Here is a 20,009-nt window from a genome sequence, read left to right on the forward strand (position 1 = left end):
GAATTATAACCAATGGAATGAAACACAAGAAAGAAGAAACAAAACTAAAAAAAAAAGAAAAAGAGCAAATAGTATGTTACGATCTGCATTCAGACTCTGGAATTATTTTTCTGGATGTGGATAGCATTTTCCATCATGAGTCTTTTGGAGTTGTCTTAAATCCTTGCATTGCTGAGAAGAGTCAAGTCTATCAAAATTAATCATCACACAATGTGGCTGTAACTGTGTACAATATTCTCCTGGTTCAGCTCCCCTCATTCAGCATCAGTTCATATAAGTCTTTGCAGGTTTCTCTGAAGTCCACCTGCTCATCATTTCTTATAGGAAGCATAAGTATAGGAAGTATATTCCATTACATTCATATACCACAACTTGTTCAGCCATTCCCCAACGGATGGACATCCCCTTACTTTCCAATTCTTTGCCGTGACAAAAAAAAGCTGCTATAAATATTTTTTGTACATGTGAGTGCTTTTCTCATTTGTATGACCTCTTTGGGATACAGACCTAGAAGTGGTATTACTGGGTTAAATAGTAATCTTTGTTTTTATAGCCCTTCGCACATTGTTTCAAATTACTGTCCAGAAAGACTGGATCAGTTCACAACTCCATCAACAATGCATAAGTATTCCAGTTTTCTCACATCTTCTCCAGTATTTATAGTTTTCCTGTTTTGTTACCATTTATTTATTTATTTTGTCATAAAACAAGGCCAGTTTTTCAAAGATGTCATGCAAAGATGGAAAATAAACATGTTCCTTTTTATTTTCATATATTAATATCCAGAAATCTGTCATACTTAACTTTCATAACTTTTCTAAAATTACATTCTGGTACTTTTTTATTTTTTGTTGTATTTCTATAGGTCTGGAGGGACATAGTGAAATTTTGCTGTCTCTTCCTACGATCAATTTTTTTCAAGTAATTAGATTCTGTGTTAATCAGAGTATATGTATGCATGTATATAAAGTACGGATATCCTTTCCTTATCTATTAGCATACCTTTCATCATAATATAGTTTCCCTTTTGGGGCAGCTAGGTGGTACAGTGGAGAAAGCACAGGGTTTAGAATCAGAAAGACTCTTCTACAAATCCCACCTCAGATACTTACTAACCCTGTTTGTCTCACCTATGAAAGTGAGCTAGAGAAATCACTCCAGTATCTTTGCCAAGAAAAGCCCCAAATGGGATCCCAATCAAACACAACATCAATGCTTAGCTCTTTTAACCAGTCTCATTTTAACTTTTGATTTGTCTGAGATTGTTATTCCTACTCCTGCTTTTCTGAATTGACTTCAAGCATAGAAAATTCTGCTGCAGTCTCTCATTTTAATTATGTAAATCCTGATGTTTCAAACAACATATGACTGAATTCTGCAACATAATCCATTATGGTACTGTACACTTTTATAGGTGAGTTAATTCCATTCACATTTGTGGTTATGAATGCTAACTGTATTTTACTTCATCACCATCTTTTATACTTTTTCTTTCTTTCCTCCTTACCCTTCTTTGCAAAGAAGAAAGGGATGTAGAAAGAAATGGAAATGGAATCTAACATTAATATATTGTGATCTAATTTTTTCTCCTTCACTGAATTTCCTCCCTTTACCAAATGCAGACTGTGATCTATGATTCTTAATCTTTCTCACCTCTAAAACTGATATTTGTTTTGCTTGTAATAATTCCTTCTCCAGATCTGTTCTCCCTTTATATAACCCCATTGATCCTTTCTGTGTTCCTGCTTATTTCCTAATTGAGTTTTACTTTGACATTAAAAAATCTGCATACATGTTTTGTTTTGTGTTTTATTCAGAGAAGAGGATCATGAAATTCCTGGTACCTCACCCTCCTATCCATGTTTATATACTCTTCCTCTTGTGTACCCCATTTATCTCCCATTTTTCCTCCTTTCTTCTCTAGTATATTCCTTTTCTCTTCCTTTATTTTCTTCCTTAGGACCAAGAAAGAGAACCAAATCACAATTAGACCCTATTTGTATTTCCCTAACTCCCTCTATGGCCTTTGAAGATAGTGGAACCCTGAAAGAACATGCCTCTTCTCGCTTATTGAAATACAAGCACTTCATGACTGAGCCTCTTCCATTTTCTCAAACAAATGTACACTTCTAGATTTCCTTTCATTCTTGTGTCTGCATTTCAAGGTTTCCATTCAGATCTGGTATTTTCTGTGTGCATGAAAATCTTATATTCTAAAAAAAGTCCACTTTCTCCTGTAGGATTATACATCATTTTATATGGTAAGTTATTCTAGACTGTAAGCCTTTGGAAAATCATATTCCAATATTTTCTCTCCTTCAAGATCATGACTATGATTCTTTGGTCCTTAAAATCTTTCTGGATGTCCACAGTATTTTTTTTCTTGGAAACTCTGGAATTTGGTTATGATATTCTTGAATGTTTTCTATTTTAAGTATCTTTCAAGAAGCAATTGGAGTCATTCTATTTCCATTTTCTCCTCTGGTTCTAATAGAGGTAGGCAATTTTCTTTTGTGATTTCTTGAAATATGATCCATGCTATTTGGTTATGTTTTTTCAGATGATGACTCTTATCTCTCCTTGACCTGTCGAAAAGGTCATATATTTTTTAAAACAAATACTTTACAATTTCTTCTACTTATCAATTTTAACTTTGTTCTAATTCCTTGTTTTATCCTGGAGTTTCTTAGCTGTTTGCTCCACTCTATATTTTAGTGAGTCCATTTCTTCAGTAAGGTCCTCCTATCCTATCCGATCTCTTTACATATTCTCCTTCCAATTTTTTTCCTCACAAGCTCTTATTTGAATTCTAATTTCACTATTTAAATCCTGCTTCATTTCTTCCAGCTGTTCTTGTAGTCTTTATAGTCAAACCAAATGTTCCCTGTGGCTTTGTTTGTTTATACTTGTGGAATTATGCTTTTAATATATGATTACCTTATGGATTTTTCTTAGGAGTATTTTTTGTTGCAACTGGAATTTTATTAACTCACATTTTCTCTGTCATGGCTCCTTTATCAACACTCACAAGATTCAGGTCCCTTTGTTGTGCTTTTTACTGGTTTCTGTGGTGTTAAGACTCAGTTTTGGCTAGGCTTTGGTCATTGTTTTGTTCAGGTGTGGAGTGAATAGAAGTGTTTAACTTCTGTTACACTTTGGGGTTTTATGGCTAGGCATGTGTGTGGGAAAGGTGAGCTTCTCTATAAAGAAAAAAGTTGAAAGATTACAAGTCAGGAACTCCTGGCTAATATAAAGGAGAACAAGAGAAACTGAACTTTTTTTGACAACATAAAAGGGCAAAAAAATAAATCTAAAAGTTGTAACATTAAATGTGAATGACCTGAACTCTTTTATAAGAGAAAAAAGATTATGGATTAAAATAAAAACAGAATACTAGTATTTCCATGAAACACATTTAAAGTAAAAATTCATAGGACCAGTAAAAAATTCGTGGGACCACAGTTAAACAGAAGGCACCCAGGAGGATAGCTAGTGCAACATACCTCATTTTATAGATAAGGAAAACAAAACAAAGAGGTTTAAACAATTTGCCTAACCCCACCAAAGAAATAAGTATCAGGGATGTGATTTGAACCTGTCTCTTGTTAGTTCAGAGTCTGTTCTCTTTCCATTGCACTATGCCACCTCCAAAATGATATAACCAGATTGAAACAAAAATGCTGATCTAAATGATATCATGTAACAGCCAGCTCAAAAAATTAAAAAATGAAAATGGTACTGTGCCACATTTAATTTAAAATTTTGCATCAATATTCTCTAGAGATATTACTCTATAATTTTCCTTATGTTTTCATTGTCCCTGGTTTGGGTATCTAAGCAATACTTGTATTAAAGAAAGAATTTGGTACTATATATTATTTTCTTAGTTTTAAAAATCTTATTAATATTGAATTTATTCTTTAAATGTTGGATAGAATTTATTTTTAAATTCATCTGATTCTGGGGATTTTTCTTTTGGGAACTCATTTAAGGCTTGTTCATATTTGAAACTGGGTTAAGTGCTCTATTTCTTTTGCTATTGATGTGGAAATGTCTATTTTTGTAAATATTCATTTAATCAGTTTTATTGGCAAACAATTGGTCAACAATTTGTAAAACTTTATGTTATTTTTTCATTTGTTGTGAATTCATCTTTTTCACTTTTGATCCTGGTAAATTCATTTTCTTTTCTTTTTAAAAATTATATTAGCTACCATTTCATTAATTTTTTTTAAAAGTTCCTACTTTTTACTCATTGTGATTTTATTAAACAAAATGCCTGATTCATGTTACTTATGCACTTAAATTCCTTCCTGGAATCTTACCCACAATCTCTTTATATGTAATTCCTGACTTTGGACTTTATAGGTTGTGTATTGGCCAGGTTCTGTGTACTTCTGGTGGGAAAGTCTGGACTAATCTTGGTTCTGTTTTTGAATTCTCTTTGTGCCTGCTGCTGTTTTTTCTGGGTATAGACTACATTTTTAAAGGGTCTCAGATTTTGGGATTCCTGAGTTTTTAGTTCACTCAAAGTAGTATGATCCAGCATGATAAGTTCACTACATTCTCATCTGTATTTTGCAAGCTCTTGATCTGGGTGAGTTTACTCCTAGCTGGAACTCCATTACACTCCTACTAGGCAGGGGTGGGGAACCAACAAATCTTTAATCAACATTTATTCTAGGGGTAGGGAATGTGTAACCTCAAGGCCACATATGGCCCTCTAGGTCCTCAAGTGAGGCCCTTTGACTGAATCCAAACTTCACATCCCCTTAATAAAAGGATCTAGAGTCAGTCAAAAGGCCACATCCAAGGACCTAGAAGGCCAAATGTGGCCTCAAGGCAGGAGGTTCCCCATCCCTGTACTAGACCCAGTTACCATCAGCTAGCTGGAGGCTCTGCAGACCTAAAGCAACAACTCTGCTGAGGGAATTGAGAAAATTGAGAAGCAGCAAATAGTGGTGAGAACATGTGAACCACACTGACTCCATCTTATGACTCAATTCTAGAGCTAGCTCAGTTCCCTTTCTATTCAATTATGGGTCTAATTCAATTTCTCTCTTGTGAGAAAACTTCATTCAGTTGTGGGAACTGTGAGAAAACCTTATTGCAGAGCCCTTGCATGGCTGGGAAGCTGGAGCACATCTACCTGCGGTTTAGAGACCCTTAACTGAGGACCTAGATTATACTAACCAGGTACAAGATGTTTTCTCACAATTGTATATCTCAAATAATTCATACATATTATTTGAAAATTGGTCCCATATGATCAATTAGTTATTGTTTCTATGTAACTTTGATTGCTTACAGACACTTGCGGGGGAATGGTATTCCTTCAGGGAGTTGTACCTATTCATTCTCCCCCTCCCAACTTGGAAGGTCCCTAATCTTTCCTCCAATTAGAAATCAAATTACCTAATATTGCATCTTGGTTAATTGTTTTCTTTTAGTTAATTGGCATTATTTGTTTTAATGTATAAAAATCTGTCTCCTCCTATATTTGACAGTCCAGCGCCAAAGCTGAGGAAAGAAACCAGTCCTGATTTCTTGGGCAACTGGCATGCACTGCTTAATGAATCATGTTTGAAAGCTTGAACCTTTGTTTCCCCAGTCACTTCATCTTTCATCTACCACATTACCTAGGTTATTTGGCTGCTGACTACAGAATAAGTTAGGGGCTAGATCCGAGAAATTCTCTTCCCAGAGTCCGAACCATACAGCTACTGCCTACTTCATTTTCTTTGTGCAGTACACAGCCACAGTCTACTACCACAACTTAACCTGCTCTACCGTTCATAGGTGCATAGCCCTTCTTAGCCCACACTGGACCTGTAGATCTACTCGGGGATATGAGCAATAGTGTTCACAGTTGGCGTCTCTTCCTGCTCCCAACACAAGGTTAGGCTCTGCTATGCTGAACTGTCCTACTGCACAGTGGTAGGCCACAGTTCGAGACTCTGCATAGAGAGCTGATGCCTAGACTTCATTCCGAATGTCTGCATGCCTCCGTATCTCTGTCAAGTTGGTCTAGAAAAATGAAATTTCCTATCAAGACCCACTGTACTGTATAGTATAGGTCTTTGTGGAGTAGTCATTAGAAGGAGGTGGACTGTATTCTTCCTTCTGCTTTACCATTGTAGCTGGTGTCTACTGCCTGATCCCTTTTTTAGAATCCCCCACAAGGTTTGGGTTTTTCTGAGTTTTAAAAATTTCTTAAACTCACATGCTACCATCTGGAGTCTCCTTTTGTGCTGCAGAGATCCATGAGAGAAATTTCAAGTGCCTCATGTGTTGCAAGAATTCAAATAAATTTTCAGCTAGTATAGTTTGATTTCTCAAATGAAAGTAAGGGGATAATTTCCAGTCAACCCACATCTTTCATATTTGTTAGGAGTTCTACTGAGATAGGACTTTTCCTATAAATGGGGAAGATCAACTTTCATTTTAATTGGTTTTAGGTCAAAACAAGCTTTTGAAAATATCAAGACAAGACAAGGGGATAACATGTGATCTGTGAAATTGTATAACCATGTATTTGAGAGAATATAATTCCCAGCCCCATCAGCTAAAGTAGACATGGACTCTGATGGAAGAGTCTTTTTGGCTTAGCTAAGAACTGTCACATGGAATTTGCTGAGACTCTTTAGTACAATACACTGAAAAAGGAAACTCTAAGGGTCAACACTGAGTATCTCCAAGAACTAGAGAACTATCCAAAATTGGGAATATGGACAAGACCCATGGCTGATTTGCTAGGGACAGCAAATATTTAAGTGGTGAGAGAGTGTAGTTTCAGGGAACTGATCAAGAAACCCTTGATGAATTTGTTTTCCCTCAGCCCAGTTGATGAATTACAGAATATAAGGGGAATTTTAAAAAAGAAAAATAAAGTGTTAAGATCTTAAACAGTCCCTAGCACATAGATTTAATAAATGTTTGTTGCCTGAAAGAATGAAGCATATAAAGAACCATTTATACTTTATTATCCCTTTATGAAATGTGAATGTCTTACATGAACTTGATCAAATTAAAGGGCAGCTAGTCATTAGCTATAATATTATTAGTGATACTTTGTAAAATACAGCAAGCCCTCTAAGGATTTGAGTTAAGGCAGAAGACAGTTCTAAGAATTGTGAACACTGTCAGTGAACAAGAGAATTCACTATGAAAAAACCTCAAGTTCTTGAGAAGGAATTGCTCCTTATTTCATGGGGAATAGGAGAATTCTCTCTACTCTTCATCCTTCTCTCTCTCTCTCTCTCTCTCTCTCTCTCTCTCTCTCTCTCTCTCTCTCTCACACACACACACACACACACACACACACACACACGCACACACACACACATACACACAACACACAAAATCAAATGTGATGTCTTAAAGCTATTATTTAGGCAGAAGACAACATATCTAGCAAGGAGCAAGCCTAGGGATTCAGGGCAACAGAACTGAGGAGATAAATGAATTGAGCGAAATTTAGCAGCACATGATAGATCTGACAAGTAGAAATATTGTGCTCAGGATAAACAGCATTTTGACTCAAGAAGAAAAGGAAAACTGGAGCCCTGTGACAACAGAAGTCTGAGGTATATGGGCTATGTGGGTATATAGAACCCTGTGGGTGCACTTGACTCCCAGAAACACCATGTGTTTTTAGGAGACTAGGTTTCAGATTTTTATTGCTTATTTCTTATATTCTTATTTTTTCACAGGGAGTTGGGGGATGCAAGCTTCGCAGCTACAGTTCTTGCAAAGAATTTCAGTGAATGACTGTTTTTGAGTTTGATGTGTATCATCTACCTGACTATTAACACTTGGTGCATTTGTGGGGGCTTGTGAGGTATGTCTTTGGGAACAAGAATCCAGAGTGATTATACTTGGGTAATAGTCTTTCAGGGAACCCAGTCTGTTATTATGAGTCAAAAGAAATCCAAAAAGAGATGCCATATTTAATATTATTTAAAAGGCACTGTACTATTAATTTTCAAAGGGTCCTGCAAAAGAATTTTAAAATCATTTTCCTCTAACTCCTCAAATAAATTAAAATAGCAACATATGAGAATAAACAATCGACTCTGGATAATTCCTAAGAATCTCTGTTCTCCATGAAAACTTTTGAAAGCTGTAGGGTGGCAGTGATGCTCAAAAGGAAAGTTTTTTTAAAAATCCACCCATGATGAATCTGTGTGAAAAATTAAGCAATTCCCAGATAAGGTTCCTGCAACTCACCTTTAGTGAAGAACACACTAATCATAAAGCTGAAGGAGATGGTGGAAATGCCAAAACATAAGAGAAAGAAAAACACCAAAGTTGGGTCACTATTTGTGAGTACTGACAGATCATAATGCACCTATAAAATAATTATTGAAATAATTCAGTTACACAGATAAATGATAATTCAGAAAGATAAGGAAAGGTATAAAATAATTAAATATCCTTCAACTAATTAAGGCAAATAAATTCCTTTTCTAGGTGGCTAAAAAGAATTTTATGTAAACCTCTTTACCCACAAATATACAAGATGTTTTAAATAAATGGAACTCAATTAATTTGTTCTAAAATAATAAATATAATTAAATGATAGTATTATAGGTGGCTAAAAAGAATTTTATGTAAACCTCTTTACCCACAAATATACAAGATGTTTTAAATAAATGGAACTCAATTAATTTGTTCTAAAATAATAAATATAATTAAATGATAGTATTATATTAAATTTCATATTGTTTCTTTTAAAATTATTTTGAAACATGACTTCAAATGTGTAATTATTATGGACAGGTGAAGGAGGGGAAAAAGGAGGAAAACTTGAGGCAGAAATAAAATTGAATTGTAAAAAAATAAACAAAAACTTTAATTTTCTCCTTTTGCTATACTCAATTGTACATGATTTCACATTAAATTCCTAAGATTTTGACACATATTTAATTCTTCATCATGAAGTCACATGAAGCTAAACTTATATCACATTGGATATTAAGCACACCTTTGAAGAACCATTTTCCTCAAAGCTTTTAAGCTTTCAAGCTTTCAATGGCATTAAAATCAAGGCAATTCCCAGAACACTGAAGCATGGTCACCTTCATCCCTTGGGTATATTTCTATATGCTCCTGACAAGTGGCTTGGTGCAATGCTGTAATGCAATGTTCCATATGCATTTGAGGATTTCTACCGTTGCAGAACAATTCTGTTTCCTAGTACATCAATGTATTTATCGGAGTTCATCATTTCCGTCAATGGGAAGGACTGTCAGGCCCATAGGAAGTAAAAAATATCATAAACATTTCTAAGTAAATATTTTACAGTCTGTAATGATTCCCAGATGTAACAGACTCACCAGAAAATCTTCTGACAACTGTTTTGGCATATAGCTTTGAATGAAAAAGTGAGTCAGTAAAAATTAACTTTTTCAAGATCAACAATCACTTATTAAACACTTTTTTCAGTCTTCAGTACGCTAGTCTTATTCGTAGGACAAGTATTTTTTCTTTACAGAAAGTGTAAGTAACTGTTTTATTTAACTGACTTTTTCAATGTTCACTGATCTTCAAGAAGCTTATGCCTCATTATAGAGGAATCAATGACAATTTCTCCAGGTGTCTACTTGCTCTGATGGTCTTTCTTCTCTGATGAACATGGAATAGCTTTCAATAGTTACTGAAGCTTGATGAGAAAATACTAGCAGTATGCTTCTGACATATCCTAGCACTATTTTAGATGCTTTAGGTCAAGAGAGGGAGCTGGGAAAAACTCATGACACAAAGGAAGCAACTTATCCCTCAGAGGTATCTGCAGGAGATAAGAATAAATGGCATACATCTCTCAAACATTTTATATTGCCGTCAGCTATTTTAAATGAAATTTCTCTTTCATCTCTTCTTGCTGGACTTTGTTGGTAATATACAGAAATGCTGATGATCTATGTGGGTTTATTTTATATCCTGTGACTTTGCTAAAGTTATTAATTACTTCATCTAATTTTTAGTTGATTCTCTAGGATTCTAAAAGTATATACCATCATATCATATGCAAAGAGTGATAGTTTGGCTTCCTCATTGCCTATTCTAATTCCTTCTATTTCTTTTCTTCTCTTAGTACTACAGCTAGCATTTACAGTACAATATTAAATAACAGCGATAATAACAGGCATCCTTGCTTCACCCCAGTGTTATTAAGAAGGCTTCTAGATTATCCCTGTTACAGATAATACTTGCTATTGGTTTTAGATAAATACTACTTATCATTTTAAGGAAAGCTCCATTTATTCCTATACTTTCCAGAGTATTTAATAGGAATCTCTTTCTAAATATATTATCATATGATTTCTGTTAGTTTTGTTATTGATATGGTCAATTATGTTGACATTTTTCCTAATATTGAACTAACCCTGTATGCCTAGGATAAATCTTATCTGCTCATAGCATTTGATCTTTGTGATATATTGTTGTGATCTCTTTGCTAATATTTTATTTAAATTTTTGCATCAATACTTATTAGGGATTGGTCTATGGTATTCTTTCTCTGTTTCTGCTGTTCTTGATTTAGTTATCAGCACCATATTTGTGTAATAAAAGAAATTTAGTAGGACTCTTTCTTTGCTCATTTTTTTCCAAACAATTTATATAGCGTGGAAGTTAATTGTTCTTAAAATGTCTGGTAGAATTTATTTGTGCATCCATCTGGTCCTGGTGATTTTTTTCTTAAGGAGCTCATAGATGCCCTATTTTTCTAAAACAGGGTTATTTATCTCATTTAATTCTTAAGAAGAAGTTGAAGAACTATGGATTAGCCAATAATAAAATGAGGCAGTTTCGGAAGGAGTTGGATGAACTCAAAGAGCACTACAGTGAAGCATCCCAGGGTTCTGTTGCTCAATCCTGTGCTGTTTAACATTTTTGTCAATGACTTGGATAAAAGCATATTTGTCAAATTTGCACATAATACAGGTGATGAGGGATAACCAACACAAAGTACCACCTCATGAGATCTTGATAAATTACGTCATCTAAAAAGATTAAACTGAATAGAAATAAAGGTAAAGTCTTGCATCTGGGTAGAGGAAACAAAATTCACAGAAAGAAACTGTTCTGACAAAGATCTGGGCATCACAGTGAACCGTAAGCTCAATATAAGTTAACGTCAGCAGCCCCATTCAGGATAGTTCTGATATTATATATGCATATAACATTCAAAACACTGACCCCAGCACTGAGTCTCCAATCTACCTTAAAAGTGAAGTTTTCTATTTCACAGTATGACTGGATAGAAAACTACTAGCAATATTCTTCTGATGTAGCCTAGCACTGTATTATGCATGATACTTTAGGTAGAGGGAGGGAGCTGGGAAGACCTCTAGACATGAAGGAAGTAACTTATCTTCTTCTCCCTTAGAGGTATCTGCAGGAGATAAGGATGAATAGTATATGTCTTTTAAAATTGAGGGTTATGGAATCAAGTCTTCTAAATGAATCTATAGGTTGTGAGTTCAGGGAGATTGTGAGATTTTTCTCTGCCAAAATACAAAAAACAAAGCCACTAGTTTTTGCTACTAATGGATATACATAATTAAGGCAGGAATGCAGGCTAAGTGGATAAAGAACAATCGATCAGTAGGTATTTATTTATAAAGTATATACTATGTACTGGGGATACAAAGACAAAATGACATAATACTTGCCCTCAGAGAGATTACATTCTATCAAGGGAAGCACTGTGTAGACACACAAAACACTGCTGTTTTCTAAACAATGTAAATACAAGATAATTCCAGGCAGAAGTGAGTAGTGGTTTGGTGGTATCATGAAAGGCATCATGCAGAAGTAGGTGGCACTTGAGTTAAGCCAACAAACCATCACAGTGAGATGCCCAACAGAGAGTAGAAAAAAACAAGAATGTTAAGTCAGAAAATAGCAAAGTCATGACAATCAGTAGGAAAGTATGGGCAGGTAGCAGCAAACACAATGGGTGTTATGTGGCATGAAGAGGAGTATGAAGAAGCAGAGGTAAGAGCCCAGAGAAAGAGGTATGATGACATCACCAGATACATCAGTCTAGGGGATATGAGCGCCCTAAAGATGTGTGTGATCCCATGCACAACCTATATGCACATAAGATACTATTTTCTCCCATTGACAGTGTGCTTCTTCTGAGAAGATCAGCCCAGCATCTAGGAGAGAAATGTTTCATTGTTGCTTTTCTTTTTAAGATATTTAATTACTGTTTCTGAACTAATTGTGTACTATGAATAAAAAATGGTGATTTGTGAGCTATCATAATTGGCAGGTGCAGATCCATGTTGAATCTGGGGTGGCTATTCTAGAGACCCCATATGCTACACTACTAGTCTTATCTAGGTTACTTCACTAACATTTCCATTATTGGGAATATACCATTAGTGTTATTAGAAGTGGGAAAAGAGGTATCTATTTAAAAATAAACATAATGCAACTTTACACAACCTATTGGTGAATGAATAAACTACAGTGTATTTTCATCTCTCCTCCCCTTTTTCCCATCTTCCACCCCACCACAACCTTGTACTGTAACCTTAGCTCTAATAATGTTTTACATTATTTTGCCCAGAACCAGATCTTCATGAGACTCCAGACATATCAACACAATGCTACCTTGCACCCTTTCCCCTTACCAACTTTCCAACTTTACTTCTTATATTGTCTTCCCCCATTAGAGCTCCCTGACAACAAGTACTTATTTGCATGAATGAGACTCTCTAGCACAGTGTCCTGAACACAGCAAGCACTTAAATAAATTCAACATTTCTCTATTTACCTGTAATGGTATATTACAATACCATCAAGATGTTGCAACTCATCTAGGCTACTCCAACAGTTTGTACTTGTACTCATGAATAGATTCCATACAGCCTGGCTACAACTACCAGTTTTCAGGATATAGTCTATGGGCCTGTGCTCTTAGACTCATGAGTCACCCACAGAGGAGCTTACTTTTAATAGGAAGGCAGTAGACACAATTAGCTAAAATAAAAGACAGTTAGCAAAGTGGTCTAGTGAGCATAGTAGCTGCAAAGCATCCTCCCAATAAAACCAGGGGTAGTAAGGCATATGTGTAGTCAACTCACTCCTCCAGTGCTAAAGAAGCTTAATATCCTTTCTTTTTTCCTGGAGGCCTCTGTGTAGCTGATTCTCAATTTTCAGGTCAACTACTTTAACAAATACTTTTAATATTTTGTTTTTAATCAACAAAGATTAATCTTCTTATCCTCCCATCCCAACCTACCTCTAAATTGAGAACACAAGAAAAACAAAACCCATTACAAACATGTATGATCAATCAAAACACATTTCCTCACTGGCTATGTCCAAAAGAAATTTGTCTCATCTATCCTTCCTGGATCCTTCACTTTTCATCATTAGTTCTCTGGAATCCTGGTTGGTCAGTAAGTTGATAAGGAGTTCAGCACAATAGCATTCGATCATAATTATATTCTATAACTTGTTCATCAATTACTTAATTTATGGGCACCCCTCAGATTCTCATCTTTGCTACCACAAAAAGAGCTTTTTGTATCTCCTTAGAGTTTGTTTTGCTTAGGACTAATCCCTTCCTTAATCTCTCCCTCTAATTCCCCTGTCCTCCTTCTCTCCTCTCCCTCTTTCTATATGTAACTGTTTGTGTGTATTCTTCCTTCTTTTGATCAGTTCAGATAAGAGCGAGTTTCAAGCCCCAGTCACTTTCTCCTACTTGTCTGTTATAGATGTCTCCTTGCGCACATATGATAGAATTTTTCCTAACCTTTGTTACTCTTCTCTCCCCCCCACCTGACAGTGTACTCCTCTTCCCTTCTCTTTTCATTCTTATCTTGAGATCATCAAAACAGAACCATTTCCAAGCCTTGTCTGATTCAACTCCCTCTATGAAGATGATGATTATAGGGTTCAGAGGTAATATATGTACCATCTCCCCATATTGGAATATAAAGCCATTTATCTTTGCTTAGTCTTTTATCATTGCTTATTATTGTTTATTTTTGGTTAACTGTTGTTTACCACATTTATCACTGTTCTTTTGTGTTTCTCTTCATTCCCATGTTTGAACATCAAAGCTCACAGCTCTGGTTTTTCTATGAAAAATACTTGAAAGTCCTCTAAGTTCGTTGAAGATTCATTTTTTCCCCCTTGTAGCATACTCAGTTTTCCTGGGTAAGTTATCCTTGTATTCTTTCTCAAATATAATATTCCAAATCCTCTTCTCCTTTATAATGGTAGCTACTAAATCATGTGTGATCTTGACTGTGGCTCTTCAGTATTTTACTTATTTTTTCTGACTGCTTACAGAACATTTTCTTTGCATTGGAAACTCTGGATTTGGGCTATAATGTTCCTGAGTTTTAATTTGGAAGTTTCTTCTAGGATTAATTCAATTACCATTTAACCCTCTGATTATAAGAGATCTAGGCAGTTTTCTTTTAAGATTTCTTGAAATATAATGCCTAATAAAGACAAATTAGGAGAGCAACGAACAGTTTACCTGTCAGATTCATGGAGAATATAAGAATTTATGACCAAACAAGAAATACGGAACATTAAAAAATGTAAAATGGATAATTTTGATAACATTAATAGAAAAAGTTTTTGCACAAACAAAGCCAATGCAGTCAAGATTAGAAGGAAAGCAGAAAGCTGGGAAACAATTTTTATAGCCAGTGTCTCTGATAAAGGCCTCATTTCTAAAATATATAGAGAACTGAGTCAAATTTATAAGAATATAAGTTATTTCCCAATTAATAAATGGTCAAAGGATATGAACAGGCAGTTTTCAGATGAAGAAATTAAAGCTATCTATAGTCATATAAAAATGCTTTAAATCACTATTGATTAGAGAAATGCACATTAAAACAACTGTGAGGTAACACATCACACCTATCATATAGGCTAACATGATAAATGGTGGAGGAGATGTGAGAAAATTGAAGCACTAATGCATTGTTGGTGGAGTTGTGACCTGATCCAACTATCATGGAAAGCAATTTGGAGCTATGCCCAAAGGGCTATAAAACTGCATACCCTTTGATCCAGCAATATCACTTTTAGGGCTGTATCCCAAAGAGATCATAAAAAAGGGAAAAGGACCCACATGTATAAAGATATTTATAGCAGTTCTTTTTGTGGTGGCAAAGAATTGGAAATTGAAAGGATGCCCATCAATTGGGGAATGGCAAAACAAGCTGTGGTAGCTGAATATAACAGAATACTACTGTTCCATAAGAAGTGATAAGCAAGTGGATTTCAGAAAAACCTAGAAAGACTTACATAAACTGATGCTGAATGAAGTTAGTGGAACCAAGAAAACGTTATACGTAGCAACAGCAATATTGGGTGATGACCAGCTCTGATAGACTTAGCTCTTCTTAGCAATGCAACGATCTATGACGATTCCAAAAGACTCATGATGACGAATGCTCTCTGCATCCAGAGAAAGAACTATGAAGTCTGAATGTAGATCAAAGCAGACTATTTTCTCTCTTTTCTTCTCATGGTTTTCCCCTTTTGTTCTGATTCTTCTTTTACAACATGACTAATGTGGAAATATATGTAATATAATTGTACACATATAGCCTATATCTGGTAGTAGGCCATCTTGGGGATGGGAATGGAAAGGGGAAATTTATAACTCAAAAAATGAATGCTGAAAACTAAAAAAAAAAGAAAGAAATATGTCAGAATTTTTCTTTCCATGATATTCAGAGAGTTCAATTATTCTTCATTTTTCTTTCTCCTTTCTCTGTTTGCCAGATCAGTTGTTTTTGCTACAAGATAACTGATACTTTCTTCTTTGTTTTTAATATATCTTGTTTCCTCATGAAGTCAACAGATTCTGCTTGGTCCATTCTCATTTTCAGGGACTCTGTTGCTTGAGCAAAGTTATTTTTTTCATATCCCCCCAAATAATTAATTTTTAGTTTTCAACATTCATTTCCATAAGTTTTTAATTTTCTCCCCCTCCCTCCCCAAGATGGCATGCAATCTGATATAGGCTCTACACATATATTCCTATTACAGACATTTTCACACGAGTCATGTTGCACAGAAGAATTAAAACAAATGAGAGAAACCATGAGAAGGAAAACAAAACAAAATAAAAAAGAAAATAGTCTGCTTCACTCTGAATTCTGATGCCATCGTTCTTTCTCTGGATGTGGATGACATTTTCTATCATGAGTCCTTTGGAATTGTTTTAGGTCCTTGCACTGCTGAAAAGGGCTAAATCTATCCAAATCAGTCACTGCACACTGTGGCTGTTACTGCGTACAATGTTCTCCTGGTTCTGCTCAGTTCACTCAGCATCAGTTCATAGAAGTCTTTCCAGGTTTTTCTGAAGTCCACCTGCTCATCATTTTTTATAGCACAATAGTACTCCATGACATTCATATATACCACTTGATGGGCATTCCCTCAATTTCCAGTTCTTGGTCACCACAAAAAGAGCTGTTTTAAATATTTTTGTACATGTGGATCTTTGTCCCATTTTTATGATCTCTTTGGGATACAGCCCTACAAGTAGTATTGCTGGGTCAAAGGGTATGCACATTTTAATTGAGCAAAGTTTTGTACCATTTGTGCCAACCTGTTAATTTCCAGGTTTTTTTTTTGTCGCAAGAGCCCTCATTTATTAACTCTTTAAAATTCTTGTTTCATCTAATCCAGGTATTCTAGTTGGATTTCTGCTCAACCTGTGTTTTTCTCTTAGATTTTGCTTGTAGATATTTTGGAGTCAATCTCTTCTTCTGGTTTCATATCTAGAACATTCCTGTCATGATAATATCTTATTATTGTGCAGTTCTTTTTGTTTGTTTGTTTGCTCATTCCTCCAGTCTTCTTCCTGACTTTGAACTTGATATTAGGGCTGGGTTCTGAAGAACTTGTAGAGGGAAGGTCTGGGCTGTTCCTATTCTTACTTTCTTGAAGAATTGAGTGTTGTGTTTTTCCAGGATCTCAATGCTGGGATCTGTAAGCTTTCAGTACTCTGAAAGGGGTGTGGTCTGAGGTAAAGTCTGATTACTGACTTCCTGGTCTGTGCTCTTCAAGTTCCCGAGCAAGGCCTGGGTCAGAACAAGAACAGACTGCTACTGGACTCAACTACTCTCAGCCAGCAAGGAAACTCTGTTGGTTCAGAGTGGCAGAATTGTAGATTCCTTTTGGTCTGGGATTCCTGTTCTGGTTATTCCTCTGAAGGCTGAGCTAGATGTTGGAAATGAAACCCTTCTTAGTAGGTGGAATATTTCCCAGATGACTTCTTCTTCTGGTTCCTTAACTTCCTCACCTCTTAGTATATCATGAAGGGCCTCTTTACCCAGGAATATGAACCCCATGCATAAATTCCTCTTCCCTGGATTTGTTACTTGGAACTAGGTAATGGGCAATAGATCTGACAATTTGTACTTATCCCTGTTGCAGTGTCCCGGTATGGCTCTAGTGGTGCCCCATGAATGAGTATGAGACCTCTGCTTGCCTTCGGTACCAGAGCACTCCATGCAGAGGACTCCTGGCCTGACCCCATCCTCAGTGTCTTTAGGCCTTTCTGTCTCTTTATGCTGAGCTGGGTTGGACAAATGAATTTTTCTGGATTTCCCCATCAGTATTGCCTCATGCATTTTCTAGATCTCCCTGGATGAATGTTTTGGAGGGGCTCAATGTGTTGCTTCCTACTACTGTACAACCTTGGTTCTGTCTCCTTAAGGAATTTCTAAAAGAAAATTGACTCTGGAGTCAGAGTACCTGTGTCCCACCTCTAGCTCTATCTGTAGGACTTCAGACAAGTCATTTAAACTCATTGAGACTCATTTTCCTCATCTATAAAAGGATAAGACATAATGGCCTTTGAGGTCCCTTATAGCTCTAAATCAATTGATGACCCTATGATCCTTCCATGCCTCTCATAATCTTATCTTACAGATAATTTTTACTGTTGCCTTACATATAATGACATGTATTATTGTCTATCCCAAACGAATGTTTAGCTGCTTGAGAGTAGGGATTGTTTCATTATTGTATTTATATACTGAGAGCTTAGCATAGTTCCTGGCACAAAGTTGGCACACAATAAATATTTGCTGGTTGATTACATCACAACTGCCAGTTCTGCTTTTTTGAATTCACCTGAGGTATAACAAATTCTACTCCAACTTCTCATTCTAACTCTATATAAATATAAATCATGGTTTCAAGAATGTTTCTTGTATGTATAAAAGTATTGTTTTTCTGTTCCATTCAGCCTAAGGATACATAGGTTCAGAATACAGCAGCTTACCTGGCCATTATTGACTAAAGAAGGAATGTTGCTTTTAGCTTATACCCACCAATATTACTCCTTTCCATCAAATGCTAGTTATACAAAAAAACCATCACAAATAGCCAAAAGAGAGTAAACTCATTTATCAAAGCAGATAGCTAACAAAAGTCAAAGAAATTCTGAAGATTAGAATATACAAGAAAATACACAAAAATGAAATAGGTTTTTAGGTGGGAATAAGATGAGATCTTGGCTTAACCAAGAGAAAGACTCCAATCTCACTTAAGGGGGAAACTCCATGAAGTTCCTAGAGATGAGTTCCTAGGGATGTAAACTGGAAATCACAGACATATTGAGGAGCTGGTTCATCATATATTTCTGCCATTTGTGAAAACTCTCTGTCTCTCCCTCTGTCTCTCCCTCCCTCCCTCCTTCCCTCCCTCCTCCCTCCTCTCTCTCTGTCTCTCTCTCTGTCTCTCTGTCTCTGTCTCTCTCTGTCTCTCTCTCTCTCTCTGTCTCTCTCTCTGTCTCTCTCTGTCTCTGTCTCTCTCTCTCTCTCTCTCTCTCTCTCTCTCTCTCTCTCTCTCTCTCTCTCTCTCTCTCTCTCTCATTTTCAATGTATCTCTTCTCCAAAGTATTCACACCAACTCCAATCTATGCAGGGATACACTGTCTCTACCAACTAGGAAGATCTCATGCAAGATGCAACAGGCTCAGCTGGAAGCCCCTGCTACCCCAGGCAGTCTTGCACTTCTCCTGTTTTTGGACTTTTAGCATTTCCTTTTGCATCACTACTTCTTGGGGTCCTACCTCATCTGTTACTTTTTTTCTTCAGATCATCCAATGCTTTGCTTAGGTTCTCTAAAACTCTACTCTAACTCAGCCATTTCCCTTCAGGGGTTTGCTCTAAGAAGTCCAGTCCCGTTCCTTGTCTCTTCCTCCAATGGTTTTCAGTGCACTCCAGCTGCTCTGCAGGAGTCTTCTCCTTCATCGTCTGCTCTGGAGTTCAAGGAGCAATTACAGAAGATCTGTTCTCTTTTTCTTCTGTAGATCTCTCAGCGTCTTCTTTATACCACAGCATTTAAAGAAATTCATTACGAGTGTTTTGGTTCTTCGTTTATTTAAGCTCTCTGCTGTTGTTGTTTTTCCAAGGATGATTTCTTTCCTATCCTCATTTTAAAATGCTGTTCTTTTATTTTGTCACATTTCGTTGTTTTAAAGGGATGAAGGGGAAGAGAGCTTAAACAGGATCTATCAGTTCCTGAGTCATCTTTCTATAAGTCTAAGGTTTTGAGAGAAACGGTTATTTCTCTCATGTTAATAAGTTAATAACCAATTATTCACTGAGATTAAGATTTTCCCCATTTCCTCATTCAGAAATCAGTCAGACTGCCCACATACTCATAATATGTGCTCTTCCATCCAACTAGGAGACCTTACAAACGGAATCCTAAGTGAGATCTTGTCCTTAGGAAATAAGCTCTTCTCTGTCCTTGAGATCTTCCTTTAGAATTTAGGGAGACTTAACTTATGAAGGAGAAAACTAACCAATGATATTAGAGATGGATTCTTTTGCCTAGATTGCTGGAGTCTCATGATTAGGTCACACTCTCAGCAGGAAGAGCTGGAGACATTTTGATCACCTTCTTATTAATATGCCCTTCATTGATGGTAACTAATCAGAATTGATTTCCACCGTCAAGTACATCCCCTTTTCCAAAGGCTTTTTAAGCATTCA

General features: G+C 36.1%; 1 protein-coding gene across 7 annotated transcripts in view; it reads right to left on the reverse strand.

Moving 5' to 3' along the window:
• Positions 1–20,009, reverse strand: part of LOC140497984 (phospholipid-transporting ATPase ABCA3-like) — a 296,904-nt gene that overhangs the window by 151,117 nt on the left and 125,778 nt on the right. For all 7 annotated transcript variants that reach the window (XM_072599356.1, XM_072599345.1, XM_072599336.1 and 4 more), the window contains one exon: positions 8,230–8,350. In XM_072599356.1, coding sequence (XP_072455457.1) covers positions 8,230–8,350 — 121 coding nt within the window. The remainder of the gene's footprint in view (positions 1–8,229; positions 8,351–20,009) is intronic.

This window comes from Notamacropus eugenii, chromosome 1, assembly GCF_028372415.1.
Source record: "Notamacropus eugenii isolate mMacEug1 chromosome 1, mMacEug1.pri_v2, whole genome shotgun sequence".
In the NCBI taxonomy this organism is placed as follows: Eukaryota; Metazoa; Chordata; class Mammalia; order Diprotodontia; family Macropodidae; genus Notamacropus; species Notamacropus eugenii.